The 16,287-nt window shown below is 45.4% G+C and overlaps 1 protein-coding gene across 3 annotated transcripts; it reads right to left on the bottom strand.

Moving 5' to 3' along the window:
• Positions 1–771: 771 nt before the first annotated feature.
• LOC306767507 (heterogeneous nuclear ribonucleoprotein Q-like) lies at positions 772–13,141 on the bottom strand. 3 transcript variants are annotated; one of them, XM_079255554.1, is made up of 11 exons: positions 13,006–13,141; positions 11,441–11,594; positions 9,261–9,379; positions 8,961–9,182; positions 5,387–5,563; positions 5,181–5,316; positions 4,892–5,097; positions 4,672–4,821; positions 4,005–4,126; positions 3,545–3,929; positions 772–2,187 (listed from the first exon to the last, which is right to left on the bottom strand). In XM_079255554.1, the coding sequence occupies exons 1-11, from the start codon at positions 13,006–13,008 to the stop codon at positions 2,146–2,148; spliced, it is 1,716 nt and encodes a 571-aa protein (XP_079111680.1). In that variant the 5' UTR covers positions 13,009–13,141; the 3' UTR covers positions 772–2,145. The 3 variants fall into 3 exon arrangements, with proteins under 3 accessions (XP_079111680.1, XP_079111681.1, XP_079111679.1); XM_079255555.1 differs by having other exon boundaries at positions 772–2,184; XM_079255553.1 differs by having other exon boundaries at positions 772–3,929.
• Between the last annotated feature and the right edge of the window lie 3,146 nt (positions 13,142–16,287).

The raw sequence follows: 16,287 nt of genomic DNA, 5'->3' as shown, positions 1-16,287 counted from the left end.
TACAGTGTTTAGCTGATGTAAAACATACCTGTAACAACTAATTTAGATCTAAACATTTATTCAGCAGCTTATATATCTCAAGTATTTTGTTAAGATGCTTTGAACACCTTTAATTTGTTTTATTTAAAATATTTTCAATATTAATGCAGTGAATAAATCTGCCTTGTTATTGTTACTGTACAGCCTTTTCATTGGTAATTTTTACAAATAAATGCATAACATAGTCAGTTTATAATTGCATTTCTGTACAATTGTAAGTTTTTCAGAAAGTAAACCAATAAAATAAACAAAAACTTTGACTCTACCCCTACTACTACATTACAGTTTAGTTCTGCCTGAAGGGGCGTTTTATTAACAATTTTAAAGATAAAACTACTGATTAAAGTCTGAATTAAGTGTTTTTTCCAGTTAATCTTCGTAAATTAAACCAGTTCATTTTTAATTAGAGCTTCCTGACTTTCCGGTCTCGTGACGAGGACATGGCAACCTCTAATCTAGACAACGTCACTTCCGGCTGGGTGATCCGTTTGTTTTGATTTGTTGCGTCTGACGTCCAGATATTCCACCAATCATTTACTTAGAATCGATTCCCACATGATCTAAAGGAGCCAATCAGCTTCTTCTGTGAGTCTGATTGACAGGCCTGATTACGGTTTAAATTTCCTCATAAAAATAGACTATAAAAACACCTTAAAATGAGGTTATTGCTGTTTTAACCTACTAGATGAATCATTTGAGTCCCTGCAGAGACGAAGAAAGACAAAAGCCGTGTCCGAGTCAATAACTTTATTAGAAAAATAGGTTGAACTCACCTCACTGTGCAGTATAAAACATTTCATTTGCAAGTTTGCAAACACAGGTTAGAGGCAAAAATAAAAACTGACTCTTAACATTGGAGATCCAATAGAGTCAATGGTTTAAAAGAAAAGAAAAATAACTGCCCCTTGTACACAAACTGGTATAAACAATCCTCTGAACAGAGAAAGTTGGCAAAATGTCACACAAAGGCAGAGACTACAACACAAATTTAGATTAAAATGTCTTTAAAGCGCTTAAAATCCAACATTACATGTCCAAAAAGCTGTTTGAGGTTCTGACCCAGAACGCCTTTCAGGCCTCTCCAACCAGTTTCAGTCTGCAGGGTGTCGAATTGTTCCGATTATTCCTGCTGGATTCCGACGTTCAGGTAGAAACAGTCTCATTTCAGTGGCTTTCCAACAGTTTCTAAGAAACAGCTGATTCCACACATTCCTGGTTGGGTTTTTAACGGCTAAACAGACTATTAGCAGACTTTTCTTTAGGCTTTTACTTCTTAAGCTTCTGGATGAGAGGCTCGGCCTCCATTGGAGCCAAACACGGCCAGAATGCCGACGTATCGTCATCGTTTCCCCGTAAAATCATTCAGTTTACAAGATGATCAGTCTGTTCGGGTACGTTCTGAAACATTAAGACCAGGAGGGTTTAAAAGGCAGCTTCATGAGACGTCAGAAGGCCGGAGACATCTTTAATCCACTGAGACAGCCGGATGGCGGCGGTTGCCAGGTCTGTAGACATTTCCCAGCAGCAGCTACATGAGCGGACAGCTCGTTCCGGAGAAGTTCGTGAAGTGCCGTCGTTGTTGTGCAAACTTCTGAGGTGGAGACGGGTGCGGAGGGGAAGGAGGGGTCGATCCCTGCCTCAGTTTCCTCAAGTAGAAAAAGGGGTCAGCTGGTGTGAAACTGAGGTAGCTGGTGAGCGGCTCGGCTGGAAAGCCTTCATCGCACCTCCACGCTGACGCAAACGTCATTTAGTCACCAAACACAACTTAGAAAAATAAAAACCACTGCAGTTCTTTAAAAAAGTGCAAAGCTTTATCCAGATGGATGTCAGTCATCAACTCCTGCTCAGCATGTCTCACATGGCTGAAAAGGGGGCGAGGTGGTGGTGGCGGTAGGGGCTAGGGGGCTGGGTGGGGGGGTTCTTATAAACTCTTTACACAAAAACAAAAAAAGAAAAAAGAAAAAGTTTCGCTCTTCTAATTATCCTCAAACGTAGCAGCAGATCTGCTCATTGAGAAGGCTGGAATCTGATTGGACCACTGAGTCAGGTGACCTTACCATTCCCTCCGCGGGCAGCCTGCAGCGTGCAACGCCGTACGCTTCGTCTTCATAGCAACCCATCAGGACCGGCCTCCACCCCTTTTCCCTGCTAGTCGGGTAACAAAAGCAAGAGTTAGAAAAAACACCAACAACATCGTCCAACATTTACTGCTCTGACTCTGCTAAGCGTCGCAGCGCGAACATCCGCACACACACACACACACACACACACACTCTCGCACACACACAACATGCACATGTCGATGCTTCAGAGGCGACAAGCCGAAAAAGTCAGCGAGTGAAGGGAAAGCGAGGACGGTGAGGATTAAAGCCACGAGCCACTCATGCAAAGCCACAACGGCACAGTTTCACATGCAGGATTAGTATCCAGGCCTTGGAGCAGCCAGAAGATCCTTCTGGGAAAAGCTTCACTCTAAGGTCAAATTGTGCTTTTTACTCCCCCCCCCCCCCCGGTAGAAACCCGTAGGCCTGACGGGGGGGTGAGACTAAGTGGTGATGCTGCACCGACGGAGGACTTTTGGACACCAGATTGATGTTTTTGGACATGAGGATGGAGTATGTGACTACACAGAGCATCAGGTAGGTTGGAGTCTGATGGCATGCAAGGTGACACTGTAGCATGTGGCCCACATTGGCAAACCTTTAGTCCATTTTCTTCCACAAGGAGCCTTAAAATTTGAAGGAAATTTGAAGAGAGAATTTGCCCAAACATGAATTTGCAACACAATTTGAGGTTTTGTACACGTGTGCGTGTATGTTTATTAAAGCAGACAAACAGCAAAGAATACAAGCCAAAATGTAAAGCCAAAAAATCGGGACCACCGAGGTCTTTTCCCCGATAACAACACACGCATTACGCTGACAATACAAACGCTTTTAGATACATATGCTGCTGTGAGCTACTTCTAACATGGAAAACCAGAATGTCTAAAAACATGGACAGCTGCCTCGAAAGTTTCAGTCCAATTAGGAGGTTGTTTTTAAAAGCATCTTAAAGGAGAGAGTTGGCCGGAAACCGGTGGGAGTGCGACTACCTTCCAGTCCAAGCAGTGTTTTAGAATATGTACAAAAAGGGACAAACTTGCCAGATGTCACCAAATTTTGAGGAAAGAAAAGTAAAAATGAAGGCAACCGGATGTTTTCGGGCCAATCAGACCGTCAGAGAAAAACTTCAGATTAAAACACCAATTTGTCTTTGGTACCAAAGCCTTACTGGTTTACTTCCACTGCTGCCCAAAAGAATCCTGATAAAACTCCTGGTTGTCAGATTTGTAACCGGAATAGTTACCGGAATGGTCGCCGCCGTGCAGCGGCTGCTGAGCAATGGGTTGGGAGCCCCAGTTCTGATTATTGGGCTGGCGGCGCTTGGAATCTGGCTGGTTGTACCCGTCAGCTTTGCGCTTTCCTCCTACATTTCCACCGCGGCCGCCCCGCGCACCACGTACCCCTCCTCGCCCTCTTGGCTGCACGCCTCCTCTTGCTCCTCGCCCGCCGCGACCTGGTCCGGGCCCGCCGCCGCGCTGGGAGAAGCCAGCCCTGCCTCTGGGTGCCCCGGCAACGCCGCGTCCTCTGGCTGGCGAGGCTCCGCCCCGGACGCCCCGGCTGCCTCCCCGACCTCGACCCGGAGCCTGGAAGTCGTCATAGCCGTAGTAGGGGTCGTCGTAACCGCCGCGGTAGTTGTGATAGTCGTAGCCGTAGTAGTCATAGTAGTCCTCGTAGCTGTAGTAGTCGGGCGTGTAGGGGTAGCCGCCGCGGTTGGCGCCTCGGCCCCGGCCTCTGACGGGAGGAGGCATGTGGGGAGGGGGGGCGTAGTAGTAATAGTCGTCGTACCTGAAGGGAGGAACAAAAGAAGACGTTACAACGAGCCGAACACGACGAGCTGGTCTGGAATGGGGGGCGTCTCACATTTGTGTTTTAGCTGCTTGTCTCTGAGCTTTGCGTTCTTTCCTCTTCTGATCTGGCGGTTTGGCGAAAACGATCTCGATTGGCTCTCCCTCCAGCTCCTTCCCGTTCATGTCCTCCAACGCCTGGAGGAGGTTCGCCCAAGCAGGTCAGAGTCACAGAAACCACGGACATCCTCTACACCCGGTTCAAACCGCAGCTTAAATAACATCAACGTTTTAAACTGGTTTATCTGGCGACTTGAACCCTTAAAACTCCCGGCTTCTCATCCACCAGGATGTTTAAATCAACCCTGAAGCGGCTGAATCTCTCGGCTCCCGGAAGATAAAATAAGTTGAATTTACCAAGAAAATCAGCAAATCATGGCTGTGATCGGTCAATAAATATTCCAATTATTTGGCAAAAAACTGTAACGTCATGCAGCTGGCATGGATTTAGAGTCTCTGAATAAACTCTACATGTTGTGTGTGGATTGTAGACCTCCTGGACGGATAGAAACGCTATAAAACCAGCTGGAGGGTCACATGACCATCCCAGTTACACACTGCTGGTCCTGATGATGATGAACTGGTGGAGTTTTAAGGACTAAAGCTCTTTTAGGCTCCAGTCTGAGGTCGATGGAAGAGGAGTTCCTCTTGGCGTGTACATGCCAGCGGGAACTAACCCTCACCTTCACGGCGCCGTCCCTCTCCTCAAAGTGAATGAAGGCGTAGTCTTTCAGCTTCTTCACTCGCTCCAGTTTTCCAAACTGGCCGAAGGACTTCTCCAGGATTTCCTCTGTCACTCCGTTGGCGAGGTTCCTGACGAATAAAACTTTGACCTGAAGCACAGAGAGGAGGTCAGCTTGTCTACCTTTCCCCGTCGTTCCTCCTCCTCGTTGCAAAGCTCACCTTGGCCATGACCTCCGGGTCGGGGTCCTCAATGGGGTCAGCCCACTCCACCGTCACCAGGTTCCCCCAGACCTTCACCTTGCCGCTCATCAGCCGGCGGCGAGCCTGAGCGGCCGTTTTGTGATCTTCGTACTCCAGGAAGCAGAAGCCTCGGTTCTTCTTCTTGTCGTCAGGCTGATGGTAGAGTATGACGTCGCTGAGGCCCTCTGAGCAAGAGGAAACACGGCGGGTCGGAACGTCAGACGAGCGGCGTAACTGGCTCAGCCAAGAGAAGAGACTCGCAATTTACCTGTGACTTTAGAAAACTCCTCAACAATCTGCTCCTTCGTCTTGCTCTTTGGAATGGAGCCAACAAATAGCCTGTTGTTGGCGACAGATATACAAACGCCGATGTGTTTGCCGGGGCGAATCTCATGATTATTATACTGGAAAAGACATATTTAAAGTTCAGCCTGAGAAACGTTCAGCAGTACGCGTCATCCACGGCGGACTTACCAGCTTGACCGCCTCCTGGGCCGCGTCTTTAGTGCAGAACGTGATGAAGGCGTAGCCCCGGTTCAGGCTACTCAGGGGGTCCATCATTAGTCTCAGGTCCCAGATCGACCCCGCCTTCTCAAAGAGAGGAACCAGCTCATCTTCAAACAGGTCGCGGGGAATCTTCCCCACAAATATCTGCAGGACAGGAGGAATGTGGCGTTACAGCAGACGTTTAGACCAAACCACATGGTCCTGGAGTGTTTCAGCCTCAGCAAGCAGCAGGTTCTGTCGCCAGCTACAGAGGTTACACCCAAACGCTCGATGCAAGTTAACAAGGAGCTAACAGCAGGGGTGTCAAACTCCTATCCTGCAGGTTTGCTCTTGTTTTCCTGCTCCAACAGGTGTAACAGAACAGAGAAACAACCGTAGATCTGAAAGATAGCGACCCTCGAGGAGCAAAGTTTGACACCAGTGATCTCAAACAACATCCAACGATGAACAACACAAAGAGGCACAAGAACAAGTTTATTACAAGATGTGGGAGCAGAGACACTGTGCTGTCATCAAAGTATTTTTACTCTCTATTTGTGTTTGCAAACGAGCCGTCTGCTCTCATGTCCAGAAGAACTGAAAGGTTTCCAGACCTTCAAACCCGCTAAGTAAAACTCACGCTCAGTAACAGCAGCTGCAAGGCTAGCTGCTAGCTTCCTGCCTCCTTATGGTTACCGTTAGCCGGTTTTATCAGCTAGCTTCCTGCCTCCTTATGGTTACCGTTAGCCGGTTTTATCAGCTAGCTTCCTGCCTCCTTATGGTTACCGTTAGCCGGTTTTATCAGCTAGCTTCCTGCCTCCTTATGGTTACCGTTAGCCGGTTTTATCAGCTAGCTTCCTGCCTCCTTATGGTTACCGTTAGCCGGTTTTATCAGCTAGCTTCCTGCCTCCTTATGGTTACCGTTAGCCGGTTTTATCAGCTAGCTTCCTGCCTCCTTATGGTTACCGTTAGCCGGTTTTATCAGCTAGCTTCCTGCCTCCTTATGGTTACCGTTAGCCGGTTTTATCAGCTAGCTTCCTGCCTCATTGGCAAGTGCCGATAAAGGAGACGCAGCTCCGGAGCTTCAAGCTGCTCCTCTTTCTCTTAAATCACCCTTAGTAGAAATATTCTGTGTTCCCAGTGAGTTCTGTTGACAACGTTCACGTTGTCGATAAGACGGCCACAGTGTGTATGCCATGTGTGTATTATACCTGGCCACGGGAAACATGACGAACATGGCGGGACACATTTGCCAGCATCCTAAGATTTAGATTTGACAACCGGGAAAACACCATCAGCGGACCAGCCAACCAGGAAAACTTCCACAGCCCTCATGCAGCAGCTGTAACAAACACTCTACGGCTATTCACAGCAGCAGACCTGCAGCCTTAATCGGCTGTGGAAAACGCTGGATTTAATCATTTAATTAGCGTACATGAGCCACGCTACAGTATGTCCAGCAGTCGCATTTTAAAGCCCTCCATCTAGGAAGACGTTAAAGAAGTTCAGAGTGGTCTGAGCAATGCAGAGTCTAACAAGAGACAGCCGGACCTCCGGAGCAACCGAGTGTAACATCACTACCACAGCACTCTACGCCAATCAGGACTCTAAAGTCCAGTCCTTCAAACTCGCCCCATCTATGAGTCACATACAGGTGATGATTGGCAGAAGGGCTGAAGACAGAATCCCTGGGACCACAGATAAAGCCAACCACACACGGGATGCACACAGTGAACCTGGCATCCCAGAAGGCTTTGGGAGTAAATCAGACAGCTTCTGGTTAAAGTCAGGAGGGAGGTCACCTTTTATTTACGAGACACGACATGCTAGCTTAGCCGATAGTAAAACAACCCACCAGTCACCACGGATTTCATTTCCACAAGCAAAGATTAAAGCTCCGTCTCAAACAGGTGTTTCTGTTCCCCGACGATGAGCTCTTCATGTGGAGGTTTTTACATGCTGTTATTAGGGATGCAGTAACAAGCGTGTGTACTCGTACCTGGTATTGATAAAAGTTAACCACACTAGTCCAGTCAGCGCAGATGTGTTTGATGCTTCAGACGTGTTTTAAAAGAAATAAAAGCCTTGAACGTTAAAGTAGGACATTTTTTGTTCCACTAAAACATCGATCCTCACTGTAAATTCAACAAGAGCTGCATTCAGTACACTAAGACGAGAGGAGAGCCCCCCCCCCCCCCCCCCCCCCCCCCCCCCGTTACCACGCTACATATCCGGCTACGTTGCCAAATCAGTAACATTCAGCTTTTTAGCAAGGAATGGTTCTCCTAAATGTTACATGGAGTAATGGCGTCTTATGCAACAGTATATGGTGAAAATACAACAATGCCTCCAGAATGTGGGCGTTTCTTTTTCATGATATATACGGAGCTACCGACGGAGCAGCTCTTTGGTGGAGTTCGCTGCAGCTGAAATCAGCCAGAACTGGCAACTCTGACAGGGTCAGTTAGGGCCGTTGGGACAGCAGAGTTTCTGCAAGCAGCCTGCAGCTCTTGTTAGTGGAGAGAACTGCAGCGTTGAGGATCATTATGACTTGTTTAGATGCATTTTCAGAAAGCCAGCGGCTGCTTCACGAGCCGCAAGGCAAGAATCAGAGAGCCGCATGCGATGAAGAACACGGCACTAAAAGCTGGATCTTTGTTTCAAAACCACACATTTATAGTTGTGTTTAGGTAAAATGTGTCGAATCAGAATAAAACTTGTTGGAATTGTTCGATCTGTAATGTCATTATATCAGTATTGGTGAGGTACCTTCAGAAAGGATGGCTCATTTATTACAACCTGATGAAATCTGACACAGTTATAACTGCAGTAATAACCATAATAATGTTCACATAAACACATCTGGGTTATCGGATCGGAAAGTTCAGGTATCGGATCAGAACTCCCATAAAGTGGATCGGTGCGTCCCTAGCTGTATGGAAATAAATCCCACTGCGGTGGCGGTGATGACTGGAATCAGCTGTAGAACATAGAAATGTGACAGGAGGAAAAGATGCTGTGTTTTCTGCCTGCACCACGTCTACAGTCCTCCCTGCTCCTGATCAGCCTGCAGCCGCCTGAACTTTTCTTCTACCGAGTTTAATGCAGGACAGAAGAAATCAACGTTTCTCTGAAACTTCTTTTCCTCATTAAATACTTTTACTTTTCTGTGACGTATTTTTCCTGTTGTTGATGATTTCTGCTGTTTGCTTCTCTGAAACTCATGTTGTGACGCGGTGTGGTGATATGTTCAGATTAAGGGACGCTGGTGGTCTCCGTTGAGACCGGCGCTGCTTGTCAGAGCAGCAAACTGCTGGACGGGGACAGATAAGCCGGAACTGGAAGCTGACATGTAGAAGGTTTCATCTCATTTCTCTCATCTTAAATATTTTATTTACGTACATTAAAGAGTTGAACTCAAATGTTTTTGGGTTTTTAGTTTCGCTGTTTTCTCGTCACATTTGTCCTGAAAATGCCAGATTTTCTGAGACATTTCCCGTCCAGGCAGCTTGTCGGAGCCACGGCGTGTAGAAGGTTAAAACGAGCAGCTCTGAGCCCGTACCTCCGTTCCAACGGTCGGCTGGGGACCCGAGTACACCGACTCTGGTGGGGGTCCGCCGTACTTCCGCTGACCCGTCGTCACGTCGAGGGTGTAGCTGGTTCTGTCCAGGAGTTCTTTGATTCTGGTCTCATCGGGTCCTTTGCTGACAGGAGAGACTTTCGTCCCCTGTTTTTCTCTCTGCCGGTACGTCTTCATGACGCCACAGAGAAAGGCACTTTTGTTCTGGAAGAGACAAGAACAGCGTCAGAACTTCTCCGACGAGCTTCTTCAGCCAGATTTCTGCGTCGGCCTTTAACCTACTTGTACGTGAGACAGATCGCTCTCTTTGAACTGGACCAGAACCTGCAGAGCGCCCTCTTCATTGAATTCTTTCAGAGCTTCGATGGCTCTCTCATCGAGGTCACTGTGTGCTACCAGGCCTTCAGAGGAACCAAAACACAAAACAGAGTCTCCGTTTGATGCTGAAAGGATCTCCCACTGCCGCAGCCGACACACAGACAGATAAACGCTGCAGCGACTGGGTTATTATCACCTTATGTCCAATAAGCCGACAGCATTCACACCGAGAGCTGAAAAGTCCACATTTCCCAACGTTCAGCATCATTTCTGCATTTAGCAACACGAGGATACTGAAACCTGAAGCCGCTGATGAGCAAGGATGAGATCTGACTGCAGTTTTATTCCATGTATCTCGTCATGGAGCTTGTAGTGATGGTGTGGACGTGGCGGCACGGAGAAGCGGCGGCGCTGAGACGTGGCCTTGTGACGTCCAAGTTTCACCACTTCCCGCCAAATCACGGTCAGAGCTATAAAAATGTTCAACCAGCCTTTAAAGACTTGAGTTTTATTGCTTTACGGTTTGTTTTTAACTTGTTTTATCCAGTTGTTTCCGTACACAAGCAAAAAGGTTTTACATGAGTGTCTTATTGAACATGAACCTTTGGGGGAAGCCCTCCGCCCGTGTTGCCACAGCGCCTCCAACATGGAGATGGAGTACCGACACATGAAAGGATTCAGATCTGGTTTCTCCGTTGTCTCAGACAAACGTCAACCTACATACAACCGGAGTCCACCGTCCTGCAGGTTCCACATGTTTCCTGCCCCAACGCGTCCAGCTCTGATGCATCGCTCACCATGCAGAACTCCACAACCTGTTGGATTAACTTCCTTTTAGCCAGGCGTGTTGGAGCAGGAAGCCTATAAAACCTGCAGGACCGTGGTGCTAGAGGACCAAGGTCCTGCAGGACCAGTAGAGCTGGGCGATTAATCGGATTTTAATCTCAGTACGATCTGGGTTTCCAACGATGATAAAAATAAAAGGGTGTGATTATTTTTCTCTCTGCAGTTTCCTCTCCTGCTGTCTTCAGCTGCTAATCGAGCGTCTCTGGCGTTGCAGCGCTGTGCTGTAAACTCCTCCCACAGCCGCTTTGCTTTCATTCAGACACTGTTGCCAACTTGGAGACTTTCTCGCTAAATCTGGAGACTTTTTTTGTTAAAAGCGACAAATCTAGCAGCTTTTACTGGAGTTATTAGAGACTTTTCTGGTGTTTTGGCGACTGACTTGAAGGCACATATTGTTCTGCAGTTACTGTAAGGAAGGAGCAGCGGGAGCCTCTCCCGTCCTAAAGCACTCCCAGGCGGCCAGTCTCAGTCGGCTCCGGCTGCAGGTCAATGTAGAATAACTGCAGTAGGTTGTGGAAGTTCACCTAAACATAGTTCATACCATTGTCAGTGACAACTGGCTGCATTATTTTCCTATACATAGTTCGGCCAGTTAAACACTGTAACATACCTCTGTTACGGGGCGTTACCATAGCAACGCGTTAACCAGCTGGTTCAGATCAGCCGTCTTTTAACAGGTGAATGAGAGAAACGCGCTGCAGCCTGACAGCGGTTGTTTGGTATAAAACGTACATCCAGGCCGACGTAAAATAGTTCCGATACTTCAGCAAATGTTGTAGAAAAGAAATAAAATATTATTATAAAATATTTACTGCGTGGGACCGTGGCATAAGCGGATTAAACAACTCGGAACCGTGCATTAGACTGCTTTAATACCCGACACCGAGTCGAGAACACCACGACAAGCAGCGTTGTTTAATCCCTACTTATATTTATCTATTCAGTTACATCAGTATTTGCACTTTGTCAAGACAAACTTTCATGTTATTTATCTTCTAAAATATGTGGAATCATAAAGACATTTTTTAAAAAGTCACGGTTTAATCTTAAAAAAAATCATGTTGTTAAAGATAAAAGAACAATCGTGTTCAATAATCGAGATCTCAATTTCAGTCAAAATAATTGTGATGATCATTTTTGCCATAATCGAGCAGCGCTAACGACCAGTAGTCCTGGAGGATCACTGGCGGAGCTCCTGCATCATGGTGATGCCACAAAGCAGAGAAGCGTTCCTGCTTCTTCTTCTTGTTTACAGCTCCAACAAAACTCCCTGAAAGCACAGCGTAACTGAGGCTTACCTGCTACATAAAGCTCATCCAGCTTCTCTGCCACTGTGTGGGCCAGACCAGCCTCCAGTAGAGCCTGGAAGTGTTCTGAGTGGGTCGCCGTCGTGTCCATGGGCTCCTCCGTTCCGTTCCCATTCACCTGATCCGTGGCCATGTCTCCGGACATCTGGAGAGGAGACGCCTCAATTACACCATCACATCTGGACCTCATAGTTCACATCTGGACCTCATAGTTCACATCTGGACCTCATAGTTCACATCTGGACCTCAGACATCACATCTGGACCTCAGACATCACATCTGGACCTCATAGTTCACATCTGGACCTCATAGTTCACATCTGGACCTCAGACATCACATCTGGACCTCATAGTTCACATCTGGACCTCAGACATCACATCTGGACCTCATAGTTCACATCTGGACCTCATAGTTCACATCTGGACCCCATAGTTCACATCTGGACCTCATAGTTCACATCTGGACCTCAGACATCACATCTGGACCTCAGACATCACATCTGGACCTCATAGTTCACATCTGGACCTCATAGTTCACATCTGGACCTCAGACATCACATCTGGACCTCATAGTTCACATCTGGACCTCAGACATCACATCTGGACCTCATAGTTCACATCTGGACCTCATAGTTCACATCTGGACCTCAGACATCACATCTGGACCTCATAGTTCACATCTGGACCTCATAGTTCACATCTGGACCTCAGACATCACATCTGGACCTCATAGTTCACATCTGGACCTCAGACATCACATCTGGACCTCATAGTTCACATCTGGACCTCATAGTTCACATCTGGACCTCATAGTTCACATCTGGACCTCAGACATCACATCTGGACCTCATAGTTCACATCTGGACCTCATAGTTCACATCTGGACCTCATAGTTCACATCTGGACCTCAGACATCACATCTGGACCTCATAGTTCACATCTGGAGCTCAGACGTCACATCTAGAGCTCAGGCGTCACATCTGGAGCTCAGGCGTCACATCTGGAGCTCAGGCGTCACATCTGGAGCTCAGGCGTCACATCTAGAGCTCAGGCGTCACATCTGGAGCTGTGCGCCACGTGCACAGGGCTGTGACGTCACATACATGGCTGCTGCGATGAGATTGCGCGTGTTTTAGAAACCCAAACAACACCAACTTCCTCCAAATCCTGCCTGTGATCCACCTGCCACCGTGTTAATAATGTTAATAACAATGTTAATAACACGCATATAAACTGTGTCCCGCGAGCTGCTACGGCTTCATACGCGCATGCGCCGTTAGCTTGCTGGTTAGCTTCCAGGCCCGCGTGCATGGAGGAGAAAACGGCATGATGTCAACTTTCAGCATCTTTTCATTACAGCGGCTTCATACAGACACGTGCACGTGAGCTCAGCAGAATGCACGCGGCAGGCAGTCAGACTGATTAGTTTATTCCTCCCAACCGGGCAGCTAACCGTGGAAACGTGCTAATGGATGCTAGCAGCGCTGCAAACAATTCAACATTCAGCTGCAAACTAACTCACAAACTTTCACTAAAACAGTACTTCTGGTTACGTACCATGCCAATTTAAATTTAGCTGCACGATAGTGATCCTCCTTTCAGAGTTAATGTTACTCTGAAATGATGAAAATATTAACGCTAATATTTTTATCCAAATTGGTTTCTTTGCACCCGGTGACACAAAATGGCGGCTACGTAACGTCGCGAGCGCCGCTTCGTCCCTCTGGATGGAAGGGGTTTCCTTAGCCGCTCTGCACGGGCTGCTCGGGTTTCACACATCCGGGTAACCAGTGTAAACCTGAGGCTCGGGGAGGCCTGATGGTTACCAGTCTGCTGGAACCCTGTGTTTCTACTGTTTTTACTCTTTTTGTTTTTCTTCTCTAACTGAAACTCGTCGTGTAAGCTAAACCCACCATGATGGCATTGACAAGGCTTAGACCACACCTGGATGGCTCTACAGCTACACACCTGTCATCCACTAGATGGCGCAGTGGCGAAGCTCACCAACGACTTTCCATGGATGATGATCTCAATCTCAATTTTTTGTCTATGAAGACATTTTTCTGGATCTTTGACCCAAATGTTGTGACAATCAGCTTTAATAAAACAAGAAATCCCACTTTTTATAAAATTATCTTTCACTATCTTATTTTTTTTGCTCTGCAACGACGTTACGTGTATCGGAACCGTACGGTCTATGATCTGAACAAGATGGTAAAACCAGCTGGATAGTTTTTGGCCAACAGCTCAACAACAACAGGAGAAAATCACATGAAATTTACATGTCTGACATGTGACCATGTGAAAAAGATCAAATCTCAGGGCTGCAATACGTTGTGTAGATTATATCTGCAAAACGGTTGTATGGATAACTTCACACACGTATTCTTCTGGTCATCCTGAGGTCTTGTCCATACGTCGGAGGATATCATACAAAACAAAGATATTTTCTCAGATTTGGCCTGTCATCCACATGAAAACGCACATTTATGCATCAAAAACGATTCTTTTAAAAACTTCCGACCAAGATGTGTGAATACTCTGTTTGCACATCTGCATGTAGACATATATAACCATATAGCTTTAGAAACATCATGTTTCTGCTAAATGGTGTTTAGTTCACCTGGTAAAGCCGCTGGTTAATACACGCAGGTCTAAAGTTCAGTTCCCTCATCTCCCTAAGACGCTTTCTCATCTACTGCTGGACAATAAAGGACCGCAGAGCCCACACCTTATTAAACATAGAAATGTAAAACACGCTTGTGTTTGGATCACACAGTGTACAAATATGTTGTACCGATTCCATTTGAATATGACATAAATGTATAAGAACAGAGAAAAAACAAGTTTTAGATGTAAAGAGGTCATTTTGACGCCATGCAATATTTAGTTTCTGCCCCCTGATCTACACTTTTATCTACATAGTTATTTTAAAAGATTAATTAGTAGTGATGTACAGATCAACACTGAAATATCTATTCCTGACAGAGCAGCTCAGATCACGTCTGACACGCAGTGATGATGGACATATTTCAGCTCTATAAACAACAAAGATGTGCAGGTCCATGTGTGAAAAACTGCAAATAAGAAACTTTTTTGCATCATACTTTTATACATAATTAATATGTGTGGCTCTGTTAAATTATACATCTGGTCCGGGCTAGGCCCAGGTTGTCCTCAAAGGCTGGAGACGCCTCTCTGCCAGACACTGCCCCGGTCATCCCAGAAGCAACGGCAGCGGAGTTACGATTTATCGTGAGAAACTCGCAGATTGCCTGGCGTGGCGGCCACCGGGAGGCGCTGTTGGCCTTCTGTGTCATTTCTGGACAGGACATGTTTTCCCTCCTCGGCTGTTTCCAAAGAAAATCTCCCGTTTGTCCTACAAAGCCAAGATTTGAAGGTTTTATTCACTGGATTGTGGCAAATTTTACCTTCTTTTGGTTTGTAGTGTTTTACTGCGGAGATGATACAATAAATCCTGATTAACTAAACACGAGGATTTCCTCAGTCAGTGTCATTTTCACTAAATTTCCTGCATCTTTCTCTCGATAGACTTTGTAAGGATTAGCAAGTTTGGCCAAAATTCGTCAAAAGTATCCGTGTACAGGAATTTTTAAATTTAGCCTTAATACATTTCTGAATTTTACACATTTTAAATCCGTCCTTATCAGTCCTTGTGGAACCAAAAAAAATCCTGCTTCTGCAAACACAATGCCTGATGACGGTGAATATTCGTCATAAATATTGTAAAAATATTTGCATATTTGAATATTTCAACTTTAAAACACAAAAAACAATTTTATTTTGTCAAATATCAGTCAGAGGCCGTCTAAAATTATTCCCCGCATGCCGGACACTGTCCTGGTTGCTCCAGACTTTATCCAGAATTTTTGGAGCAATGACGTTGTCCATGTCTGAACCGAGGGGAAACAGCTTGCACTTCTAGTTTTATTTTATTAAACCGTAGATATAAGAAGTCAGGGTGTAGATTTCTTAAGATCAACTGGAACAAGAAGCATAAACATAAATAAAAGCCGTTATGAAATTAAACAAGTCAACATAAAAGTAGCACACAAGAAAACATGGAAACAAGCCGCATCAAAGCAGCAAGAAATTACAAATGTATGCCAAGTTTTCAGTGTTTTGTTGTCATTAACTCAACACTTCAGCTGGTTAGTCGTTCTGAATCCACTGGTGGAGAGAATCTGTCCGCATGTGTGAATGTGCTTCAGCCAGAATGACCGCTTGGGGAAAAAACGTGTCCCAGTCAGGTGAGATTTACTTTTTTCTCTGTAGTAACGTAAGCCCCATGAAGTGAAAAATGTTATTAATTTGTACAAGCAAATTCTAATGTAACAATCTTTTTTTTATTTTTTTTTATTTTTTTATAAATGAGTTAAATATTATTAGTTTAAGTTTCAGTGAGATGACGGCTGGCAGGAATCATTTCATGTTCCTCTTTGTATTTATGAAATAAGTCCTGTTGGCACATAGTTACACATTTATAAATGTAAAATGTAAAAAAAAAAAAAAAAGAATAAATTAAACCATCATAAATAAAATTGTCAAAGTAAATACAATTTTCTCATCAGGAATGATAAATATGAAAGCGGTTGAATAGATTTCTATTTCCTTAAATAATTCTTAAAATGAGATTTCTTGTAAAATAAACAAAACATGTATTTTAGTTTTATCATTTTGTTTACAGAACTATGTAACTACATTCTATTTGTAATTTGTTATCTTAGTGTTTTTACATATATATATATATATATATATATATATATATATTCATTCATTTTCTGAACCGCTTAATCCAATTCAGGGTCACGGGGAAGC

The sequence above is a fragment of the Telmatherina bonti genome (assembly GCF_933228915.1).
Source record: "Telmatherina bonti genome assembly, chromosome: 16".
In the NCBI taxonomy this organism is placed as follows: Eukaryota; Metazoa; Chordata; class Actinopteri; order Atheriniformes; family Telmatherinidae; genus Telmatherina; species Telmatherina bonti.
The sequence above is the reverse complement of the archived record's forward strand: the minus strand, read 5'-3'. Positions and strand labels throughout refer to the sequence as shown.

Coding starts and splice junctions, on each gene's coding strand:
- LOC306767507 (XM_079255553.1), bottom strand. Junction 5,317..5,386: donor CCCAGGAGGCGGTCAAGCTG/GTAAGTCCGCCG, acceptor TGTCTTTTCCAG/TATAATAATCATGAGATTCG. Junction 3,930..4,004: donor CAAGCAGCTAAAACACAAAT/GTGAGACGCCCC, acceptor TCCTCCCTTCAG/GTACGACGACTATTACTACT.